Here is a 24732-nt window from a genome sequence, read left to right as displayed (position 1 = left end):
TGGGCCACCCAGGCGCCCTTGGCTGCCCCGTGTCATGATGGGAGCTGCAGCTGAGACCATGGACTCCATAAAGGCAGAAGTGACGCGCCATCTGGCCCTTGGCGGACAAAGTCCGTCCACCTCTGATCTAATTCGTTTGGCGACAAAACCAGACCCTCTGGACCTGAAGCCCTTTATACTTGCTTTTCGTCCCATTTGCTGCAAAGTCACGTGACTCCCAGCCCCCCCCCCCACCCCCCAAAAGTTTGATTACAGGGAAGCCTTAGACTCAGCGGAGGGAGTCACGTCCTGCGTGGAACACGCTGTACACGATCTTTCTCAAACAACTGCAAACTATTCTGAATTTTGAAACACATCTGCCCATAAAGGTTTTCAAACAAGGGGACTAGGACGCGTGTCAATAACCCCCAGGTCGATCCCACGTGGCGACTGAATGAAGAGTTAAGCAGCCGGCTTAGGGCGCATCCTACCTAGAGCTCCAACCCCGACGCTTGTCCTCCCTACTCCAGACCCCAGCGGGCGGCCCCTGGCCCACTTCCGGAGCCCAACACTCCAGTCGCCAAGCCCGGTGGCTCGTGCTTCCGGCCGCCCCGCCCCACTCCCGCCAGCCCCTCGGTGGGGGCACCGAGGAGAGCGGAGACCCACCGACAGTCTTTCTCAAACTCCTTGGATTCGTCGGTGCAGTGGAAGAACTTGCCCTTGAACAGCTGCACGGCCACCACGGCGAAGATGAACATGAACAGCATGTAGACGATGAGGATGTTGAAGACGTTCTTGAGCGAGTTCACCACGCAGTCGAACACGGCCTGGGGGGACGGGGAGGGGTGGGGTGGAGGGGAGAGCGCGCGTGAGGGGCTGGGGGCTGCCCGGTCAGTTGCCTCCAGCAGTCCACGATCGTTCCATTTCACCGACCAGGCCTCACGCCAAGTCACGCGGTTAAGGCCCGCGGCTCTGGGAGGTAGGTACTGGGGCTGCACTCAGTCCTGGCTTTCCGTGCATCTAATCCCCGCCCCCGCCGTTTTCAACTCCCGGGAAACGGGGCGGCTTCTCTGAGCCTAAGACAAGCTCACAGCTCTTCAGGGCAGGAGGCACGGGCAGACAAGGAATTTCCTGTTAATTCTGTGTCCCTGCTTCACTCGTGGCCCCTTTTCCCATCCCCTGGAGCCGCGCTCTCACGCCCTTTGGACCGCTGAGCAGTAGGGGGCGCTCTGCCGGGGAGAGCCGACTTCACGTGCCCCGGAGATCCTGCCCTGGGTGACATGGAACCCTCTCACCATCTGCCCAAGAAGGCAGGGGTCCAGGCCTGGAATGTCTCCCACCCCGTTCTGCTTCTAACCGCAGCGGGTCCTAACCACAAGCGGACAAGGGTCCTCGAACCTACTGGAACTACAGGCTGGCTTCGGCAGCTTTCCCCAAGGGAGAGCGTGCATAGCTTTCCTGGGGGCTTTTATTTATTTATGTTTTATCTAATTTGATTAATTAATTAAATATTATTTTTCAGAGGGAGAAAGACAGAGTGAGAGCGGGGGAGGGGCAGAGAGCGAGGGAGACACAGAATCCGAAGTGGGCTCCGGGCTCCGAGCTGTCAGCACAGAGCTGGACGCAGGGCTTGAACCCACGAACCCTGAGATCATGACCTGAGCCGAAGTTGGACGCTTAGCTGACTGAGCCACCCAGGTGCCCCTCATGGGGGCTCTTAAAGGGGGCCGTGACCCAGGAAAGGGTGAAGATCCGCAGAACTGAATACTGCTGGGCCTCTCCGTATTTCAATGCAAGCAAGCTTTCATGTCCAAAGGGCGGCCACCTATTGGCTAGCGATAGTGCTAAAGTCCTGGTGACAGGGGGCATTTCCTTAGGGCCTGCAGGAGCCCGACACTAAATAGTGCTGAATCGCACGGCAACGAACTTAATCACTTTCCACGTCTTCAATCCTCTCGAGCGAGCCAGGAGATCTTGCTTAATTGCTACTGTTAACACCTAACCCTGATACTTTTACTTTTCAGCCCGTGTTCAAAGTCCTTTCCAAGCAATCTTTTTGGCCGGATCTTATTTATTTATTTTGAGAGCGCGCGCCTGCGCGAGCATGGGAGGGGCAGAGAGAGGGAGAGAGAAAGAATCCCGAGCAGGCTCCACAAGGTCAGCGCAGAGCCTGATGCGGGGCTCAGTGCCACGAACCGCGAGATCATGTGTGACCTGAGCCGAGATCAAGAGTCGGATGCTTAACCGACTGAGCCACCCAGGCACCCCTCTTAGGCTAGATTTTAAGAACAGTATCTTGTCTTTTGGGAACATGTGTAGTTTTATCTTCTGTTGGGTTCTTCCTGCTCTTCCCGCTTGAGAACCTTGACGCGGAATTTCTTTTTAAAATACGTTCACAGGGGCGCCTGGGTGGCGCAGTCGGTTAAGCGTCCGACTTCAGCTCAGGTCACGATCTCACGGTCCGTGAGTTCGAGCCCCGCATCAGGCTCTGTGCTGACGGCTCAGAGCCCGGAGCCTGCTTCGGATTCTGTGTCTCCTTCTCTCTCTGCCCCTCCCCCCTTCATGCTCTGTCTCTCTCTGTCTCAAAAATAAATAAAAACGTTAAAAAAAATTTTTTTTTAAATATGTTCACTTAAATTTAAAAAAGTGATCAATGAAATAAACATGAAGAGAGCATACAGGTGGTCCTCAGATGGAACACCAATTGGAAAGATGCGTTTGAATGACTAGGTTTCATTTCCTTTTCTTTTCTCCTGAATGACAAGCTCTGGGAAATACTGGTTCACACTGTTGAGGAACAGGAGATACTCGAACCTAGAACTGGTAGGTGAAAAGTCAAAAGCTACGTGGGACCAGAAACCTAGTTTCTTGCTTCCCACATTAGGGTTGTGCCCGACTGTTATCCATACGACAGCTTCGTGGGAATTAGGAAAGGGGATCCTGACCTCAAGATGCTTCATCTAATGGAAAATTGTCATAATACACAGATTCTGTCAGGTCAACGCACTTTACTGCCATCTGCTGGAAAGCTGTAATAATAAATACATCCATCTACGATGGATGTGATGTTACCAGCACCCCTTTCAGGGTCGTGTCCTTGAGCAGTGCTCAACCTGCCCAACTGTACACGGCAGCAACCCTGACGGGCCTCCCACCTGCCCCAATCTCACCTTGAGCTTTGGCAACCGCTTGATGGTTTTAAGAGGTCGTAGCACCCGGAGGACTCGGAGGGACTTAATTGTGTTGATGTCCTTTCCTTTGCTGTTGCCACTGTGGAGGGACATTAGGGTACGGAGAGGGGAAAAGAGGGAGCAGAAGTCAGTCTGGGTGGGGGGTGGCCCACAACTCCACGTGACCCTGCCCTCTCAGGCCCAGGAGTCTGGGGTGAGCCTGGCACCGGCCTGCCCTTGCTGGGGAAGAGTGGTGAGCACCCCTGCTGTGTTTGGGCTCAAGAGGTAGCCAGCAGACGGCCTTCTGTGGTCCTGGTCTCAGGACTTGTTAAGGGCCCTCCACCACTTGGCTGGTCCTGTGTAACTGCATGGGGTGGCCCTCAGACCCAGCATGGGGCGGCTGGTGGCACCTGTGGGCTCTCATGGGTGCTGGAGAGCGGGATTCCCTGCCTCCCCTCCCAACAGGATCCAGGAACCAGTTAACGTGGCCCGCCCTCAATATTCCCTGAGCCTGCGCGAAAGCAAACAACCGGGACGTCAGAGGCTGATGTTGAACCTCTGCCAGGGTCTCAGGCCTCATTCTTCCAGGGTCTCTTAACCCATCTTTTCTACGGGGTTCAGTGCAGGGTCTACTGGACCGGGGCCCTAGCCGTACAGCCCCTGCAGAGGCCTTGATACCCTTAGCCAACCATGATTCAGGTCCCCCAAAAGGAGGGCATTGGGTGCGGCCATCAGAGGCCTGCGGTTAATAGAACTCACCACCCGCCAGTCGCCCAAGCCAGAAACCCGGGTCCCGTTCACCTTTCTGTTCTCCATCCCCAGTGGGTTGCCCTCCTAACCTCTCCATCATCGTCCCTGGCCATCGTCTTGTGCTGGAGTCCCACTACCCATTTCCCAGCTCCCCCCCCCCCCCCCCCCCCCCGCTCCCTGTCTCCCTCTCCTTCCACCTTTTCCGCACACAGTGGTTCAAAGCCAATGACCATGTCACTCTCCTTCTCAGAATCCTTCTGGAGAAATCTGAATGCCTAGAACTGCAAGCTTTTGGCTCGGCATTCAAGGCTCTTCAAAACCTAGCCCAACTTACCTTGCCTGTGCATTCCCATCGACTGCTACACACCCCGAGCCCCAGCCAGACTCTTTGCCTCTGTTTGTTTTTGCGCCTACTGTCCCTACTGCTAGAAATGCCCTTCTGCCACCTGTCCGTTCCCAGGACTATGCAGCCTTCGCAGCCAAGTTAAGTGGCCCCTTTATCCGACAGCCTCCCCTGACTGCCTGCGGGTGCTACCAGACCCTACTGCTGTTTCAGAATCATCTTTGCTTCGTCTTTGGCTTCTGGCTTTAGAGAGAGAACTTCTCAAAAGCTTAAACTGTGACCTATTCTTCTACGATTCATTTTCCCTTTGATCTTGGTTCTTGTCCCAGCTCCCGCCGTGTGCCTGGCGTGTGATCTCAGGACACACGTGAACGGATCCAGATCAGAGTTCTTTGAGGGTCTCCTAGCGAACATCTCCCCAGAGTTACCTCGTGGGTCAGGTGTAAAACTCCCAGAGACCCCTCCCATGGTGTATCTGGATACAAACCCCCCCCGCCCTTTTTTTAAAGATCTCTTTTCTCTTCATTTTGCAGGGAATAAACAGCGGGAACTGGACTTAACCCTGCGGGGCACAGCCATGCTCCAGGATTCAGCTGGAACACGTTTTTCCCTTTTGAAACCCAAAGTCACCGTTATCTCAAGGCCGTGCCCCTGAAATACGAGATGCACGTCAAGAGAGCCACTGAGATAATCTGAAGCAGGACAGGGACACAATTTGGATCGCACGGGGAAACGGCTATTTCTTCCCCACGTGTCTTTCAGGCCTTTTGCTTTGGGAAGAGCGGAAGTCTCCGTACTAAAACATCAAGCAAGGGGGCATCTAGGTCGTAAGCGGGACCGGCTAAAATCCTGAAGTGCCGAAGGCCTGACATTTGGAAGCAGGACTCCCGTGGGCAGATCCACTCCTCGGAAAGTGACTCCCTGGCCATCAGGGGGCCCTCTCTCCCAGAAGGCGCTGTGTGCCCTCTGGCCAGGCTGAGAAACAATCTTGTTTACGGAGGCACTGAGGAGTGTTCCTGGCGCGTTGGATCCTGAGCCTGCAGGAGTGGCTTGATCAAGGCGTTCTCATAGAAAACCACCCACTTTTTGAACCACTTTGCTGAGAGTGTAGATGTTCGTTCTCCCTTCTCCCACCCCCCTCCCATCTCGGGGTCTGGACACGCTTACTCCTTCGGGAATCACCTCCCCGTGCTTGTCTGCCTTGCTGAAGGGAGCCCCTGGGGAGGCCCCCCCTCCCTCACGTCCCTTCTAATCTCTGCCAAGAGCCAGACTAATGGTGGGTTGCAATGGGAAGCAGTTGCCCAGACCCCTGAGGGCTCCCCTCCCTGGGGAGAGACCGAGGGGGGGCTCTGGTCACTGCGAAAAACAGGACAGCAGCAAGGACACGAGGCCATGGAAAGAGGCCCAGAACCAACGTGGCTGCACCAGAGCACGGAGAACGAGAGACGAAATGAGAGAGAGAGAGACAGAGAGAGAGAGAGACAGAGAGAGAACTTTACCGTGTACTGCTCCTGGTGAGGTGGCGTTGGTGGGAGAGACAGATCGTAAGCGGCCTCAGAAGAGAGAACACAGAGCACACACATACACCGCACGCGCACCTGAGCGCCCCCTGCCCCACCCGGGTACTGGGTTGGGGCGGGGGCGGCAGCCTCAGGCTTGCGGCTCTGGCCGACGTCCATCCTTCCATCTGGAAGCCCCTGTTGGGTCCCCTGCCCTCGGCAGGCTCCCAGCACTGCCCAACCGCACCGAGAAAGCCAAATTTCCAAGTAGCTGGACAGCCAGAGAGTCGTCAACTGCCGAAGGCGAATGCGCCCCTGAAGGTCACTGCCAAGAGCTGGAGAAAGAAAGCCCTTTCCTCCAGAGGTCCCGGGGCTGGGAGGTTTTAGAACGGCTTGCCAGTTGGGAGCTTTGGAGTCGGGAGCACCAGGGTTTGGACCCCAGCTCTGCCTCTGAGGACCGTCCTCATCTGCAAAACAGACCCGGGGGATTCTGGTGCTTGACACACAATAGCCACGGCCTTGCCTGGACCCCCTACGTGACGAGGGACAGGGAGGTCCGTGGAGGGTTCCGATGTGGGCTGTGGTTAGAGCCGGCTCTCAGGAGTCCCGAGAAAACGCGAGCCTAGACGAAGCCACCTTCGCACAACTCCTCTTTGGCCTCAGGCTTGGCCTCGGTAGGACCCTCCGACCATGGCGGGAGGTCGAGGCCGAGAGACCCGACTGTGTCAGCGAATGGAAGCCTTGCCGCCGGGCGAGCACTGTCCAGGATCCCCCTCCCGCTGCCCCTCTCGAAGTTGGTGGTGTTTCTAACAACAGAACGGCTTAAATGCCTACGAATATTCCCGATGGGGTTTTTCCTCCCCCGCCCCCCTTTTTATTCTATCTCAGGGGTTCTCAAAGCTCAGCGTATCTAGGAATCGCTGCGCACATAGAATCGTGTTGCTTCTTCGTGGACGGCTGCTGACAGTCTTTCAAGGACAGTGACTCCTGCCTAACCCGCTGACTTCAGGTGTAACCTGGGAGTCTTCTGAATGTCCCCGTGCCTGTGGGAAGGTGGCACTGTTATGTCTGTTTTCCAGATGAGGAAGCTGAGGCCCAGAGCGGGGGAGCGACCTGCCCAAGGTCACCCAGCGAGATTCAAGCCCCGGTTCGCGTATCTCGGGCTCAAATCTTCTCTCCGTTTTAGCGCACACAAGAAAAATAATGCCTTCGGTGCAGGGGCTGTTTTGAGGGTAGGATAAGAAAGGTGGCAGCCTGAGGGCTCCTTCTTTGGCTTCCCGGCAGTTTGGCTCCTGAGCCTGCAGGAGTGGCTTGATCAAGGTGCTCTGCCAGCTGTGCCGGCCTGCCCTGAGGGAGGAGGGGCGGCGCCAGATGGACTCTTGGCAGTGAGGGCAGGATCGTGATCCGCCAGCTGCTGAGAAGTGTCAGGTGGCCGCCCCGATGCATGGGCACAGAGCATGATATCATGTGTGATGGCTCATGAGATGCTGTGTTAATGGCGGTCACGTGGACACGGCACGCAGTCAGTAGAAGAAGCAGGACGCACACACACACACACAGATCTGGGTGAGATGCAGGAGGGGTGGAGACCGTCAGCAGAGCTTCGACACATCCCTTGGAGGACCACAGGGATCGTTCTCCCACATCCGAGACGGGGCCACAATCACAGCGCTGAGGCAGAATCCTTGCCTCCACCCCAAAAGGCCAGAACAGCAAGATTCCGAGCAGGCTCGTGTCCCCTTCCCCCAACTCTCGAGGAACCCAGGCCGGCTAGGCCGTCAAGTGCCATCCGGCTCACTGGTGGAAGCTTCCAGGTTCAGGGCTGGGAGGCGGGCAGCAGCCCTGAATCTGACAGCCGAGGCCCACGGCAGCCATCGTGCCAGACTCGCTTCCCTCCACACGCCCTCTGGGCCTCAATTTCCTCATCTACAGAATGGGGATCACGAGACAGCTTCCCACAGGAGGCGGTGGTGAGGGGTTTTCTATTTTATGGGGAAACCGAGGCATGGAGCAGGCTAAGGGACCTGCACACTGGACACAAACCGGACAGGCTTCCAGGAACCTCTTTCTAAAGCAATGAGACTACTCTAACACCTGTTTGGGGTTCTCAGCCTTGTCTATGAGAAGATGGCACAGGGCAGATAAACTGAGGTAAAGGACCAGGGAGAAAGGGAAGCAGAGGACTCTGGGGTTGGGCACTCAGGCTAAGACCCCCACGTCTGCCAACGTTGACATCCATGTAGTAACAAGGAAAGGCCATAAGCAAAGTCCTTACAGGGACTTTCTCAGGCAAGAGGCCAGAACCCTGCAGCCAGGGGGAGGATTCTGAAACGTTTCCGGGGAGGAAAGCAGCAGCCTGGGGGCTCCTTGTCTGGCTTTTTGGCAGATTAACCCCGGGCATGCAGGAGCGGCTTGATCAAGGTGCTTGGCCAGTTGCACCATGCCTGCAGCCCGGCCTTGAAAGAGAGATGGCGGCACCCGATGGAGTGTCTGCGGCAAGGTAGGGAGGGTGTGGCAGGGGCCCGAGGGTCCGCCTCTCCCACCCGTATGGCCACCACAGACAGGTGCTCCTGTGACGGTCAGCTCTTCCAAAACCCCGCGAGAGTTGCCGGCCCTTGTCAGGATCCCACTGGCAAAATCTCACATCCCCCAGCTCCTGTGAGATCTGCGAGCCCATCGAGGCTCATAGGATGCCCTTAAATCCCAGTCTGGACCTTTTCCTTGCATAGGGATTAAAAAAAACACCAAAACCCAAAACAAGAAGCCAAACATTCAAAACAGGGATTTTTCAAGGTCACGGGCTGGCTGGCTTTGTGCCTGAAGCAACTTCGCAGAAGGAGCTGAAAAGATTCACTACAAACGTGCTGCCAGATTTCTGTGAGTTGGAGGCTCGTTTCGAATGCCCTTGGATAACTTCATATTTAAAATGAAAATTCAAAACAAAAATCAGCTCCCTCCAGCAGATTCTTTTGCAACACAAAGAATCCACTCTGCGGATTGATTTTTGGTGGAAAAAATAATTTTGATTTTGCAGACTGCAGAGACTAATTGTAGCTTCGGGGATCCTAGAAACAGCATATTGTGAATTACCAGCTCTTTATGGCCAAAGTCCGTCCTATGGTTGAAAGCCCCCGGTCTTTCGGAGGCTACCCCTTCCCCAAACTGTGAGGCCAAACTGGGGGGTGGAGGTGGGGCGGGGGAATGGGGGGGGGAGGGAGGGGGAGGCTCCTTCAGCACTGAAGCATTTGCTGCGGACAGAGGTCTGGGAGGAAAGCGCCAAGGTCAAGGGTGAGCTGACGCGTCAGTCGCCACTTTTTCTGTGCTACACCCAGTGGTGGCCGCGGAGGGCAAAATTCACCACCCAGGGCACAGCTGGCCAAGCGGTGGTTGTGTGTGGGCAGGGGGATGTGGCCGACAGGTGCTCACCCCTGTCCCTGTCCCCGTCACCTCCTGAGCCCTAGGAGACTTGGGGACTGTTGGAAAGACCTCATCCTGAAGGGCTCGAGGAAGTATGGAAGAGGCACCCGCCCAAACTTGCCCTCCCTTGTCACAAAGACCACCGCTGCTCCGAGTATAGCGGGGATCGGGTCTCCTGATGCCCGAGCGTATGGCGAAGGGTCCGCCTTCTCCAGGACACACAGCCCAGGTTACGTGGATGGTCAGGCCCACGTCACCGTCACCGGAAGATAAGGGCCAGGGCCCGGGGAGGAGGAGAGAGAGTGAGAGGGAGAGAGAGAGGCACAGGGAGGGAGAGAGAGAATATGAACGAGACAGAAGGACAGAGGAGACACATCACACATGCTGAATGGGCTGGGTGGGCAAAGAGAAACAGAGAGACACAGAAAGTGATAAACAGAGAAGAGAAAATGGGGGCGGGGGAAGGAGAGAGGCGCACAGAAAGAGGGAGGGAGGCAGAGAGAGAAACGGAAGGGGAAAGAGCCAGGGAGGCAAGTCAGAAGGAAGAGGAAAAAGGGGAAAGGGAAAGAAAGACACAGAAGCAGAGCAGGGCAGGGGATCCGAGACAGAAAACAGAGACAGACAGGGGTGGAGACACAGGTAGGTTATCTCGGCGGGGGGGGGGGTGGGGGTGGGTGGGGGGGGGACAGATTCATTCTAGCCTGAGGGAGGTAAGACGTTTTGGCTCTTCTGAGTTGAAATTTTCCCTGGACCTAGTGTGGGGCCCTCCAGCCACCTTGGAGGAATCGCTCAAATAGCTGACACAGGCAGGGACGACTGTATTTCGTTACCTTCTCATATATACTTCAAAGATCTTTAAAAAAAAATTTTTTTTAACATTTATTTTTGAGAGAGTGAGACAGAGCACAAGTGCGGGAGGGCCAGAGAGGGCGGGGGGCAGGGACACAGAATCCGAAGCAGGCTCCAGGCTCCGAGCTGTCAGCACGGAGCCTGACGCGGGGCTTGGACTCATGGAGTGCGAGATCATGACCTGAGCTGAAGTCGGACGCTTAACCGACTGAGCCACCCAGGCGCCCCTAAAAATCTTTTTTTTTTTTGAAGAAAACTGGTGCTATCATGATAGGAAAAAAATTGTATCGTTTGTATTTTATATTTCTCCAAATTCCAAGGAGGCGAAATTTTCTTCATTTTTACTAGTTGTCAGCATTCTGCAAAATTTCTGTTTGTATCCCTTCCCTTGCCCACGTATCTACTGAGTTTCAGGTTTCTTAGTGATTTGTAACTGCTTTTTACATATGAAGGCCATCGATTCCCTGTCTTATTTGTGGCCATCTTTCTCCCCTCATTCGCTGTGCATTTTACTTATTTCACCTTTTAAAAGCGTCGACCGTTTTAATAACGTAGCCACACTTTGGATTTTTACAAAATCTCTTCGACTGCTCTAATACTGAAATAATCATTTAAAAAAGGGAGGGGGGGGAGGCGGAGGGAGTGAGGAAGAAGGAGAGAGAAAGGAGACGAGGTGGAAGACGAGCAAACCTAGGAAGAGGAAAAGAGAGTAGAAGGAAAAGGGGAAAGGGGGTGGGAAGTCTGGCCAGAGTCAGAAATACAATCAGCCCCGGGACCCTCGTCGTAGGGCTCCACCGGATGGAGGCATCTGGAACCCTGGAACTTTCTTGCTGTTCTGACACAACTTGACCGTATCGTGTCCCCAGGGGAGAATGCGAGCGTGACCCGCTTTGGTCCTTAAATTGGAAAGGAGCCACCGCTCTGGCCTCCTGACAAACGGAGTCTTCACTATTGGGTTGGGGGGCCATTCAAGGACCCCGTGAGAAGGACGCGAGGGAGCAGAGGCACGAGGGAAGCCTCTGATTTCTCACTGTGGGGGTGAGGCGGGTGGGAACCCCTCTGAGACTTTCCTTTCTGGGATTGACCCACTGCGGTGGGCACACACAGGGTCCGCCAAGAAGACTTGGGGGTGAAGGGCCAGCTAGGTCTCCTCAACCTGCCCCAAATGTCTAGAACTTAAGGAACGCACTGCCGAGTTCGCTCTCGGGGCCCTAAGACCTCGCGGGTGCTCAGCCCTTGGGTACCACCTTGAAATGCTTCCCAGAGCTCAGGAGCCATCTTGGAATGGGTCCCCACAATTTGGGTGCCATCTTGGAGAGAATGGCTGCCCGGCCCTTGGGTGCCATTCTGGGATGGCTACCCACGACCCAGGGGCCATCTCGGAGTTGCACAACGATGCATGGCCTTCCAGAGGGCAGAGAGTCTTAGGACCTGCCGGGACACGTGAAGGACACACAAGGGGAGTCACCAGGTCCACAACTACTGAGCCTGCAGACACAGGGGTGGGGGGGGGGGGTCCGAATTCTCATGCACATTCGTTTCCTGATTTTCTTTTCAGGGGGTCTCAAAGAGACAGCGGTTGGGGTGGAGCTTGTAGAGCAGAGGGAAGATGAAATGTCCCGGCGGGGCTATTCTACTGAAGGCAGCAGAGCGAGGGGCGAGTGACGTGGCTGCGCGAGGAGGTAGAAGGTGGGGTCCCTTCTCTTCCTTCCTCCACAGGGGACGTCATGCAAAAGCCAGTCGAAGCTCTTCCTGGCGTAGCATGCGGATGTCCCCCCCCGCCCCCCCCACCTCCCAGAACCCACTCTCCCGTCTCTATGCCCTGAGAACACGTTCCCTGGTCCAACGGGCAGCCCCCGGCCAGGGGCGGGGCGCAGAGAGGCAAGTGGAAACCTCAGGAGGAGACTTACGTGAAGGCAAAGGCCACCAGGGCCCCACTGACCACTATGAAGTCGAGAATGTTCCAGAGGTCGCGGAAGTAGGCACCCTGGTGCAGGACGAGCCCCAGGTCGATCATCTAGGGGTGAGAAGAGACGGTGCTCGGGTCCCTCGTCCCACTTGGGGGAGCAGTCCCCACCCTTCCAGTCTCTGGGGGGAAGGGCACCAGGAGGGGACACGCGGAGGGGAGCCCGGTGGACCTCCCCATCTCACGAAGGGCAGTTCTAGCCTGCTGGTTCTCAGGTCCAAACCTCGATGCCCCCCTTCACTCCTCTTTGTCTCGTTCCCCCACGTGGAATTCACCAGGAAGCCTGCCAAGAACCTGCCCACCTTCTCCACCACCCTGGCCTGCCCCCCACCACCCTCTGCCCGGCCCAGTACAATCGCCTGCTCCTAGCTCTCTCAGCTCCCACCCGCCCCGCCCCTCCCTCAAGCGCATCCTCCCCAGCGAGGCCAGAGGGTGGGCCTCGCTGTTCCTCCTCTGCCCAGAGCCCTCCATGGCTCCCACCTCACTTGGGGTAAAAGTCAAAGTTCTCCCCATGGCCCACAAGGCCCCGCCGGATCTGTCCCTGTCACCTCCCTGCTCTCCTCTCTCCACCCTGGGTTCTCCACCCTCCTCACTCACTCCTTCCAGTTCTCACCGCTGCTGCAACACACCAAGCGTTTCTAATCCCCCCGGGGAAGCCACCTGCGCCAGGGTGGCATTCTTGAGAGTGAAGTTCCCCTTGGATCTTGGCTCTCTCAGCACTCACCTTGATCACCATCTCAAAGGTAAAGACGCCTGTAAAAACGTAGTCAAAATACCGTAGCACCTGTAGGGGATCAAAGCAAAGGGGCAGCAGATCACTGGCTTGCTCCAGCAGAGTCCCCAGGAACCTAGTAAAGGCCCACTGGAGTGTGTGGCCTCCAGCAAAGTCCCCAAGGAACAGACTCTCCAAGCAGAGGGGGAAACACGGCTGCCACATACAGTTGGGCAGGGTGGGCACTGTACAAGGGCCCCTCCCACCCCATCTCATAGTGCACATTAGTACGTTGTGTATGAAACTGTCCAGCAGATGGCAGAAAAGTCCTAACAAAACCACTCAGGGTGGTTTGCTTACCCACGGGAAGGGCGCCTTTTTTTTTTTTTTAATTTGCCCAAAGCTCAATATAAAGGAAAGGTGATCTTAGAGACGTTCAGGGAGGACTGTAACCCTGTTGGCGACGGGTCTGACCTCCCCATGCCCTTGACCTGCTGGGTCTCCTAGGTGAGAAGTCCTAAACATGACCGGCCTTCTAAGCCAGACACTGGTGGGGGGGGGGGGTCAAACTCACCACCGTGGTCTCCCCCAGCAGATCTGCGGCCACATCTTTACCATGGTGGGGGGATTCTCCCCACACCCCTCCCTCCCCCCACTCTCTCGTGCGGGGCCAGGGCTGGGTGGTCTCCACCTGGCTGAGCGACGGCCTGCAGCCTGGCCCCTCTCCAGGCCATGCCATAGCACGGCTCTGGTGTGGCCTTGGCAGGAGGATGTGGTTATGCTGACACAGCAAGTGCACGTTGGAAGGGCTGATATTTACTGAGCACCACCACCAGAGGGCGCCCGTGAGCACCGGAGTCCGGTTAGGGTCCTTCTCTGCCCTAGAATCCTCTACGGCTCCGATCTCACTTGAGGTAAGAGCCAAAGTCCTCCTGGTGGCCCCCGAGGCCCCGAACGATCTGCCTGGTCACCTCTATGCCTTCACCTCCATTCACCGTCCCTTGTTCACTCTACACCCGTCACTCTGGGCGTCTTCACCGCAGGGCTGCCTGGAATGCTCTTCCCCATGTCCTGCCTGATTCCCTCTTTATGGCTTGGCTCAACTCTCACTTGCTCGGCGAAGCCTTCCCCTACTGCCAGTTTAAAGTCCTACTTCCTGGCGCTCGCAATTTTCCTCACCAGACCAACCACCCTCCCCTGCGAACAATTTGCTGTAATTTGTTATAGTCATCAGTAACCTCATCGTCCACGTTCCTGACCTGAAGTCAGCCCCACGCGGCCAGGGACGTTTGGCTATGCCTGTAGTGTCTCCAGCTCATAACACAGGCTCAAGCATACAGTTGGCACTCAAGAAGTGTTTGCGGAATGAATGCATGAGTAGCTGGAAGGGTCCTGGGGATCTGTGTGGTCACATCTCACGTTCCTGTTAAGCGTGGGGCTTGAAGGGCCATCAGGGCCCAGAGTGGCCAGGATGGCTGGCTCCCTGAGTGGGGGGGGGGGGGGGTGGGGGGGGGTGGCAGGTGCAAGGGGCTGGAAGGATCTGGGTGCAGAGAGAGCAGTTCAGGTGCACCGGGCGGAGGGCTCAGCAGGGCCAGAGGCCTGGTGCTCTGTGAGCTCTGGGAAGGCAGGGACCATTTCCTACCCTGTCAATCCTTGACCTTTAGCTCTGTGCGTGGCACATACTATTTGCTCATTAATTGCTAAATAAAGCAATGAATGGAAAGCAGAGAGGGGGTGCCTGGGTGGCTCAGTCAGTTAAGCGTCCAACTTCGGCTCAGGTCACCATCTCACGGTTCCTGAGTTCGAGCCCTAGGTCAGGCTCTGTGCTGACAGCTTGGAGCCCGGAGCCTGCTTCGGAGCCTGTGTCTCCCTCTCTCTCTGTCCCTCCCCCACTCGTGTCCTGTCTCTCTCTCCTTCAAAAATAAATAAACATTAGGGGCGCCTGGGTGGCGCAGTCGGTTCAGCGTCCGACTTCAGCCAGGTCACGATCTCGCGGTCCGTGAGTTCGAGCCCCGCGTCGGGCTCTGGGCTGATGGCTCGGAGCCCGGAGCCTGTTTCCGATTCTGTGTCTCCCTCTCTCTCTGCCCCTCCCCCGTGCATGCTCTGTCTCTCTGTGTCTCAAAAATAAATAAACGTTAAAAAAAATTTTTTTTAAATAAATAAACATTAAAAAAATTAAAACAAGAAAAGAAAAGCAGAGAGGAAAAAAGGAATGAGGGGAGTGGGGGAGGAGCAGGCCAGGTGGTCAGGGGAATCAGCTTCTGGAGAACTAAGGGGCTGTGAGTTCGAGCTCCCACGCGGCATGTGGAGATTACTCAAAAATAAAATCTTATCAAAAAAAAAAAATTCTGGAGAACCGAATTAAGTCGGACAAGAGGAAAATCAAGGAAACCGAGAGACCAGTAAATCAGGTTTGACTCTCTCGGATGTGCCGATCCTTTGCCCTATGCAAATGACAATTTCCTGTGGCTCGGTTTACTCCAAGCAGGTGCTCGGGCTCATTTATCCCAGGGAAACGCAGATCAAAGTCCCAGAGAGCCTCTGCGCCATACCCACCAGGTCGGCCAAAGGAGTCTCCAGGCCCCAGGGTTGACAAGCCTGGGGAGCGGGGGGGTGGGGGGTGGGGGGGGCACGAGGTTGGGTGCCAGAAGAGAGGCACAGAATTATTCCATCTGTTTTCGTGTCAGAAATGAGCAACAACACCCAACTCTAGCGCCTAAGGGTGCCCAAGCCGGTGGCAAAACTAGAGTAGCTAAGCTCCTTCCAGAAGGGAGGTCCCTTCTGGTTACCGCTAGGGTTGGGTTATCCAGCGTGGACCCTTGGGGCTGGCGCATTCCCCTCGCGGGGGCTGCCCTGTGCCCCTGAGGGGGCCGAGCACCCCTCTGGATGCCAGTAGTGCCCCGTTGCCCACCCCAAGTCGTGACAACCCAAATGTGTCTCCAGACGTCCCGGGATGTGAACCCTGACTTCAGAGGGAGGGAAAGGGGGCACTGAGGAGATGTGCCCGGTGTGGGGGGTGGTTTTGTGTCACTTCCTGCCCCGTGGGGGGGGGGTGTCCCCGGGCATCAGCTGGCCGTGTGGGGCCGCAGTGCCCTTGAAGAGGGGAGGGCTTCGAGGAGAGAAGTTTCAATTGCAAGATGCAGCAGGCAGGGGCCGGGATAAGGCTTTGCAGACGCCCCATGGGGCTGGTCCGAGCCCCGCCGGGCTCCCCCAGGTCCAGGAACCGCAGCGGTACCCCCGCCAGTGACAGAGCCTTCTCTGACCTCCTAGAGTCTGCAGGGGGGTTGCTGACCGCTCCTGGGACACCCCCTCCCGGGCCTGGCTCCCTGCAGTCCCCGGGGGTGGGGAGAGCTGGCCGCAGAGACCAGAGCGCAGCCTCAGCCCTGCCCTGGTGCTCGTTTCTTCCGGGAGCCGTGTTCTAATTACTTCCTTCCATCTCCCCCCTCGGGTCCCCAGGGGCCCTGCCAGGCCTGCAAAGGAAGGGAAAGTGCAAGGTAAGCTGCTGTCGGGCAGGCTTGATTTATGGGGCTTGCCAGCCTCACCAGGCTCCTAACCTACTTAGCGAGGGCGGCAGGGCCTGGCTCCCAGCGGAAAATGTGCCCCTGGCTCCGGGCAGGGGGGCAGCGATGGGGGGGGGGCGGGAAGGAGCTGGGGAAGGAGGTTCTGCCACCGGTGTGGAATCTGCCAGGCCCTCACTTCTCAGTGCCTCACTTTCCCCTCTCAACCACAGGCACGCGCCCATTCTTGCTGGGCAGGACTTAAGGGGAGCCATGTGCAGGCAGCATTGGGATTCTGCCGTGTGATCTCGGCCAGGTCACTGAACCTGCCCGAGCCTCAGTTTCACCGTCTGTCCAATGGGGATACCTGGGAGAGCTTACATGCCAAGTGCCGGGGCTTGTGCTCTGAACACAACCACCACTCAGTTATCAGGAACCGTTAGCAGACCCTGCGCCCCTAAAAGGAGAGCCTTGTAGCTCTCCAAACAGCTGAAAGTGTAGTCTGTGTTTCTGCATCAAACGAGTTCTTTCTTTCACGGCTCCTGGGTGGCTCAGTCAGCTAAGCGTCGGACTCCGGCTCAGGTCATGATCTCACGGTTCCTGGGTTCCAGCCCCTCGTCGGGCTCTGTGCTGATGGCTCAGAGCCCGGAGCCGGCTTCGAGGTCTGTGTCTCCCTCTCCCTCTGTCCCTCCCCCACTGGCTCTCTCTCTCTCTCTCCCCTTAAAAATAAACAAGCATTAAAAAAAAGCGTCCTTTCTTTCAAAACTCGTGTCACAGCCAAGATCAAAGCCAAGAAGTCTGTTGGGTGAGGCCCGGCGGCCGAGGGGATACCTGTGGAGCACCCCTGCCTGGGTACTCCCTACGTTCCAGGCAGAGGGTGCGCACCCCCACCTAACGCCAGCCTCGCTCCCCCTGCCCGGGATTACAGCAACTTCCGGCCCCTCCTGCCCTCGGCCGCCTTTCCCCCACCAGGTGCACAGTCACCACTCCCTCGAGGGACGTCCCGCCCCCAAGAGCATACGCGACCAATCAGGGCTTCCCCGCCCCACCGGAAGCCGTGGTGAGCCCAGGGCTGTGCCCAGGGGTACCCCTGACATTCCTTCCAGCCTGGCTGGCGGCGTTGAGGACGCAGGGGAAGGTGGCCCGTAGCAGAGCGGCCCGGCCAGGAGGGCGCGCGCGGAGCGGGACTCACGTTGTTTCGCGGTGCGTTGGGCTGCACGGGATCCTCAGCCGCCAGGGCGATGCTGCTCATGGCAATGACCATGAGGATGCACATCTCAAAGTAGCGCAGGTTCAGGATGTAGTGGCACAGGCGGCGAAGGCTGCGGGGACAGGTGGGTGTGCAGGGGTCCACTCAGACTGTGGGCTCCCAAGCCTTTTCCTCCTGTAATCTCCTTCTGTCACCTGCCACCACCTGAGCTCTCTGACTCCCAAAGTTCTATACCCCACCCGGTGTCAAGATCTTCCCCCTGGGGGCCCTCTCGGGGGTTCATGGAGCCCCAAGAAGGTGGCGCGGGGGGGGGGGCCTCGGCCAGGGAAGATAGTCACAGGCCCTGTGGATAGGTTCCTTTCACTTCCAAACAACCCTCTGGGAAAATCTTGATTCCCGGGACGAGTTGAAGAAATACTGTTCTTGATTCTGCAGGAGACGAAAGGGTCTTTTGTGCATAAAATACCCTATGGTCAAACAAAATTGGGAAATTCTGGGTTAAACAGATTTTTCTTTCTTCCTTTCTTTCTTTCTTTCTTTCTTTCTTTCTTTCTTTCTTTCTTTCTTTCTCTCTCTCTCTCTCTCTTTCTTTTTTTAATTAATTGAGTGACCTTAGGCAAGTTGCTTATCCCCTGTGCCTCAGTGCCCTATCTGTGAAATGGCCGTAATAATGGTGCCTACCTTACAAGAATGTGAGGCTCTGAAGAGTTAATATATGCCTGGCACATAGTAAGGGCTCCAGAAAATCAGTTACTGAAATGATTAATCACGGGCCTTATCAGAGCCTTTGATGGGGTACTAGGATAACACTTAAGTACTTAACCTCTTAAGTGGAGCTAATAATATTAATAAATATGTCACAAAGTTGTGTGAAGGGCAGCAGGGCTGAGTGGTTAAGAACAGGGATGCTGGCATCAGTCTGTTTGGGCTCTCCCACTTGCTTGCTGTATGAACTCGGACAGGTGACTTCACCTCTCTGGGCCTCAGTTTCTTCATCTGTTAAATGGACATACACATAGTACCAATCCCATAGGGTTATTATGAGAATTTTTTTTTTTTTCCAGTTCGTAAAGCACTCACAACCGTGCCTGGCACTAAGTGCCACGTAAGTGTTTCCCTAGCAAAATAGATAGTTTCAACCAAATAAAAAAGGAAGCACGCAGAGTGAGACTCAAGAGTCTCAAGAGGCAGGTTACAGAAAGCAGTTACCGCCCAATTTATGTGATGTGAGTTTTCTTGGTCAGGAAGCACTTTGAGGGACCAGGGTGTCAAGGAATAGCCTTCAGAAAAACGCAACCCTCCATCAACCACCGTGACACGCATGTGATAAGTCTCTCCCCTAAATAATCTTTCCTCCTCAAGGATGCCCAAGACAAAGGGCTATGGAACTCAGAGACCATCTGCCTAGAATCCAAATCCTTGTGGAGCAGAGGTTAGGAGCCAGAGCTCAGGGACCAGGGCCGCCAGGTATGACGGTACAGGTTGCGCACTGCACAAGGCAGCCATGTCTTAGGGGTGCCTCTCACATTACAGACCGTGTAGAGTTGAATATTTACGACAAGGATTTCTAGCTGATGGCAGGAAGGGGTCTTCCCCCCCCCCCCCCCCGAAATCAGTACTTTATGAGAAATTTCTCTCTTACAGGACTTAGGAAGAGAGCATCCGTTTCTCATCTGCTCAAACACCCTCTATGGGACTAATCGTGATCTGGGAAGCAACTCTCCCCATTACCCTCCATCTGGGCCTGCCCTCTGGCTTGACTTCGAGTGCCCCAGTGGGAGCCCCGGGCCCCCTGCCCTGGCCACAGGCCATACTCACGGGTTGGTTGTAGAGAGGATAAACATAGAGCTGTAGGGGGGCATGGGCTTGGGGCCGTCTTCCCCAGGGTCGTCTTCCTCCTCCTCCTTCTTCTCTTCCTCCTTTTTTGGCAGTGGGTCTGGGTTGGCGTTTTTGTTCACTGTGGGGACAAGAACCAACACAGGGCTCCCTCCGTGATTTCCCACAAGCCTCTGGGCTCCTGTCCGCTCCCCAGGGCAGGCAATAAGCGGCTGACATTTATAACGTGCCTACTATGTGCCAGGCACCACGGTATGTCGTTGAATCCTCACGTGACCGTACGAGGTTTGTACTTGATAAGCTCCGTTTTACAGATGATGCAGCTGCGGCACAGAGAGGTGAAGTGACTTGCCTAAGGTCACACGGATTTGAACCTGGTCCCAGAGTGGTCCCTGCACTCGACCACTCGATAGACAACCTTGAGTCTGGTGGGACCCTCACAGGATATTAACACAAACCTGCCCCCATTCATTTGGAGGCAGGTAACATGAGCCCCAATAGCCCCACTTTACAGATGGTAATACTGAGCTCTCTCTTCGTCAAACTGCAGGGTTTGCCCCCCATGAACACCTCTCTCTTGATGGGAAGCGTCACTACCCTCCTGAGCGTTGATTCTGCAGCCTAACCTTGCTAGGAGTCTGTGGGCAGGCGGAGTGTCCCTGAGCCTCAGTATTTCCATCTGTAAAATGGGCATAGTGACCAGAGTCACCCTGTGGGACTGTGGTGGGCGTTTATTAAGCAGACTCACGGAAATCTCCTACACAGAACTGACAAGTAAGAGGAACCATCTAGTTACATCTAGTTCAGAAATAACAAGCTCGGTGGGTCGTTTCTAAGTTCTTAGTGCTCCTCTGACCCCAATCTCACATGGTGGGGGGTCTGGGGGTCAAAAACTGCCAGTCTCTCAAGGGTCTAGGCCTGAGCCGTGGAACAGTGGCTAGCCCAAACCACGAAAGGCTGTAAGTGTAAAACACACTGAATTTCTAAGACAGAGTACAAGAATAAGAACGTAAAAGAGACTGTTAATCACGTGAAACATACTGATCATATGTTGAAATGGTGGCATTTTGGACAAATAAATAACACTCTGGGTTAAACGCAACTTATTATTAGAGTTCGTTTCACCTTTTTCTTTTTTCTTTTTTACATCACTCCTTCCTCCCTCCTTCTCTCCCTTCTTTCTTTCCATATGGCTCCTAGAACGCTTCAAACTGCACACGTGGTCTGTGTCGCATTTCTTTTGGACAGCGCTGCTCTAGGGAATCATGGGAGGCCCCCTCAATTTCCATCAGAAGGATCCATGGTGGCTTCCCGGCTCCCCTCTGGGAATTTGGGATGCAGGCAATATCGCTAAAGCCTACCGAGTTGCACAGATATTAACCCTCCCGGCAGTCCCGGGGGGGCGGGACCCACGTCTATGCCCATTCTGAGAGGAAGAAACCGAGGGCAGAGAGGTAGGCTCAACTGTCCAGGGTCCCCCAGCCAAGCCTCCGGGGACTGGGCCCGAGGCGGCCGCTCCGGGGACCCCGGGTGCCCCGCCCGGTGATGTGTGGAGGCGAGGGGGGCGGGGGTCTCACCTTGGACGACGGTGTGGTTGAGGGGGGGCGGGCAGGCCGGGGGGATGTCCACCGTGGTGTGGTCGGGTTTCCTGGCAGTCTTTGCTGAGTTGGTCTGTGTGCTGCTGGGGTTGGTGACGATAAGGCTGTTCTCGGGGGTCTTGGGGGGGCCGGGGTCGGACGGGTCCCCCGGGTTGTTGGGCGCCCGGCGCCCGGCGGCGTTCTGGGGGTTCGCGGCCACGGCGGGCGGTGCTGGCGCGGGGCCGGGGTCGGTGCTGTTTCCGGTCCTGGAGGGGCTCTGGGGCAGGCCGGGGCGGCCGAGGCTGTCGTGGGCGCCGGCCGACCCCGCGGTGGCCAGCTTGTTGTTCCTCATGTTGTCAATGTCCTCGGCCAGCGGCGGGTCCTGGCGGCCCAAGTCCTGCTGGATTGGCCGGGTGGTCGACAGGTTGGGGCCCGACACGGGGACCCCGGAGCCCTGGTTCTCTCTGTGGAAGGCAGGCCAACGAGAAAGGACCCGTAACGGAGTTAGAGGAATAGAACGCATGTTCTGGACCCCGCCCCAACTTTCTGCCAGAGCCTGCATTCAGCCTACAGGCCCCCCATTAGCTCCTGGGCAGGACTGGGGCACACGGTGTTTTCTGGAGTGGCTAAAGGAGACAGGGGGACACCATCCCTCTAGGGGTACAATTGCCTCGTGGCTTTACATGCCTGCCTGCAGTATTTACGTCCCCTCCCAAAATTCCGGTTTGGGGGAGCACTCAATACAGGCAAGTAAACAACATAAAAAATAACAAAAGTCCTAACAGCAAACGCCTCAGTAACACAAGCTCGCAGGTGCCGTTCTAAGCACTTGACTTGTAACCACCCCTGTGTCCTCAGCCCCGCGAGGCGTAATGACTGGCACCGTTTTACAGATGAGAACATTGTAGCCCAGAGAGGTTAAGTCTGTTGCCCAAGGCCACACAGCTGGTAAGTGAACTGGGTAATTTTTCACGGGGATACAGGTGTGACGGGCAAAGGGCATCCCAGGCAGAGGGAACCCAGCCGGTGCAAGGGTCCAGAAGTGGGGACAGGCTTGTTGAGCTTCAGGAGGCTGGTGTGGCTGGAGGTGGAGAGGGAGGGAGACGCGGTGGGTAGGAGTCTGGTGCCTCAGTTGCTCAAATAATTAACACTATGTAGATGGACACGAGAAGAAAAGAGCCTGAGCGTTCGGGGGCACGGGGGGGAGGAGACAGAAACGTGAAGGGTCCCGGCTGATTTTCCACCTCGGTGCCCTCTGGGACATCAGCTCTGCGAGGCAAGTGGTTTATTTTTGTCTCTCTTGTTCACAGCTGTGCATCCAGCGTCAGAACAGGGCCTGGCACCCGGCACACGCTTGGCCGCTTCTCGTCGAATGGTCAACCAATGCCCCCATTTCTCAGATGAGGACACTGCGGCCCAGAAATCCCACAGGCCCAGACCGCCCATCGACCCCTGCCTCCCCCCATCTGCACACTCACCCCTAGCTTGCCAGACACCCCCCCCAGGAGCCGTGGCCCCAGGGAGGGCGGCTGGGGTCTAGGGCCTGTCTGGTGCCTCCTCGGCTGGGCCCAGCTCCGCCCGCCTGAGCCAAGTGCACCCGGCCCCCCAGTCTGCTCTGTTCACTCTCACACGCCCCCCTGGACCCTCGGTCTTCGGACGAGGGGCCTCATCCTTCCCCAGTCCCTGTGTGCCGGCCCCAGTGAAGTCCGTTTCCTGGAAACTTCAGGACATCTGTTGTTTACAATCTCAATGACTTCTCCCTCCAGAGGGTTCTACGATCCAGAACTTCTCTCTCTGGGGCTCCTGAAAGGCTGCCCCAATTCTGCTTCCTGTATCCTCCACTGCTTCTCATAATAGCTCACCGTGTACCAGACTCCACAAAGCAACTCCTGTGATTCTCAGAATCGCTGTGGGAAGTGGGTAGTATTGTTAGTCCCATTTTACAGATGAGGAAACCGAGGCTGGGAAACAGGAAGGGCCTTGGCCCGAGGCCACACAGCCACAGCCAGTTGGTGGCAGAGGCAGCTTGGAGCCCAGACGACAGGGCTCTGGTGCCCATACTGCTAAACCCCTACCCGACACCCCGCTTCTCTAAGCAGTCTGAGATCTCCCCGAAGGCTTAGCCCAGCGCTGACGGATGCGGGGGCATCCTTGGCACTCGCCCTCATGGCCAATGGCGTGAGCCAGCCCCTGGCTCCGTCAGCTCATTAACTTCTCAAACAATCTTAGGAGGCTGGGGTCATGATGCCTCCCATTATACAGATGCGGAAACTGAGTCCTGGAGAAGCCGAGTCGTAATAGAAAACGGTTTTCTCAGGCTGTCCCCACCACACGCTTGCTCAGGACACCGGAAGTGAGCAAGAGACAGCAGTTAGATCATCACACCGTTCTTTGAGCAGCTGGGAGATCAGGAGCAATCGCAGGCACCACGACCCAGGCCCGATCTGGAAACGTCCATCCACCTAACCCTTCTTCGTTTTAGTTCTGCATTTTACCTTGCAAAAGTCCACTGTTTTTAGGAGGCGGAAGGGCAGGCCCAGCCGGGTTTCTCCCTTCTCAGTCACGAGAGTGGGCCAGAGTGAGCTGGGTTTGAGTCTCGGCAAAGCCACTCGCTCGCTGTGTGACCTTCTGGGGTTTGATTAACCTCTCTGAGCCCCGGGTCCCTTGTTTTAAAATTAGGAATATACCAGCGGAACCTTGCCTGTAACTTGGGGACTACGGTGGGGATCCTAGAGCCGGTGTGCCATGTAACCATGGGCGAGTCACTCAGCCTGTTTCTAAACGGTCACCGGGTGGGTGTGGTAACTTCCCCGAGTCGCTATGAGGAACACACGTGTTACCGGGCCGAGGGCCGGGTTTTAAACCCGCTGGGTTTAGAACCTGTTTGGGACCAGTGACCCTTCATCCTTCCCAACACCCCTCTTTTGGAATAGGAACGTCTGCCCCACGTCTGTCCCCCGACTGGATTCTGGAGGCAGGGAATCTGTCCTTCCAGTTTCCCGTCCACAGAGGGACAGGGATTTTGCCCCCAAATGGATCTTACCCAGAGTCTCACCCACACCCGACTTAGAGGATGAGACTTAGGATCTCCGAGCTGGTGCGGTGACGGACAGGTTTAGACTTCTGGGGATGCTGGGATGGGGAGGTGAGTATATGCCGCCCGTGAAATGGACACACATTTGGGCGGGGGGGGGGGGGCGTCAGAGGGCGGACGGCAGTGGGTCGAATGGTGGCCCCTCAAAAAATATGTCCAGATTTTCCTAACAAGAGAGAGCTATCCCTAGCACAAAGCAGGCTCGGGTGAATTTCTATTTCAAAGAGAACCTAGATCCCTTGGCCACCGTGTGAAGAGGTCACACTAAAGAACACAGCAGCTGAGACCATGGTGAACCTCGTGGGGACATCAGCCTCCCGCCCGCGGCCGGGAGCCCCTTGTCTGGATGGAGGGGCTGCAGGCGTTCTGTCCTGTTTGGCTCCCTCTGTCGACCCTGTCTGTTGTGGAGCCTTCCTTCCGAGCTCAGCCTGCAAGGCCACCGCCCATCGATCTCCAAGAACTCAAAAGGGGCAGAAAACTTTGAAGTCAGGCCCCTTCCCCCTTCCCTCTTGGGGACGTGCATCATCTGCCCGGAATAGGCAGCCGGTTGCATAACCCCGTCTGCACCGCGTGCCTCTGCCAGCTAATCACTTCAGCATCCTTCTGCCAGGGGCGATGGCCACCTTGCCCGGGGCGTGCTCAGGCCCCCAGGAGCAGAGGACGGTCCTGCTTCCCTGGGTCACCAGGCTCTAATCCCCACAACCACCTCTGCTGGAGGTGGGACTAGCATCAGGCCCATGTTACAGGTGAGGAAACTGAGGCCCAGAGAGGCAAAGGCATTTGGCAGGTGTCCCCCAGCTGGGAAAGGGCTGGGCTGGAGTCTGGTTCTACAG

The 24732-nt window shown here is 56.3% G+C and overlaps 1 protein-coding gene across 7 annotated transcripts in view; it reads right to left on the bottom strand.

Annotated features, from left to right (window-relative positions):
- Window positions 1-24732, bottom strand: part of CACNA1A (calcium voltage-gated channel subunit alpha1 A) — a 281855-nt gene that overhangs the window by 44501 nt on the left and 212622 nt on the right. For all 7 annotated transcript variants that reach the window (XM_053219793.1, XM_053219790.1, XM_053219791.1 and 4 more), the window contains 7 exons: window positions 20806-21269; window positions 19211-19349; window positions 17375-17504; window positions 12698-12757; window positions 11918-12024; window positions 3150-3249; window positions 646-806 (listed from right to left, as the gene is read on the bottom strand). In XM_053219793.1, coding sequence (XP_053075768.1) covers window positions 646-806; window positions 3150-3249; window positions 11918-12024; window positions 12698-12757; window positions 17375-17504; window positions 19211-19349; window positions 20806-21269 — 1161 coding nt within the window. The remainder of the gene's footprint in view (window positions 1-645; window positions 807-3149; window positions 3250-11917; window positions 12025-12697; window positions 12758-17374; window positions 17505-19210; window positions 19350-20805; window positions 21270-24732) is intronic.

This window comes from Acinonyx jubatus, chromosome A2 (assembly GCF_027475565.1).
Source record: "Acinonyx jubatus isolate Ajub_Pintada_27869175 chromosome A2, VMU_Ajub_asm_v1.0, whole genome shotgun sequence".
NCBI lineage: Eukaryota > Metazoa > Chordata > Mammalia > Carnivora > Felidae > Acinonyx > Acinonyx jubatus.
This window is presented reverse-complemented; position numbering and strand designations above follow the sequence as displayed.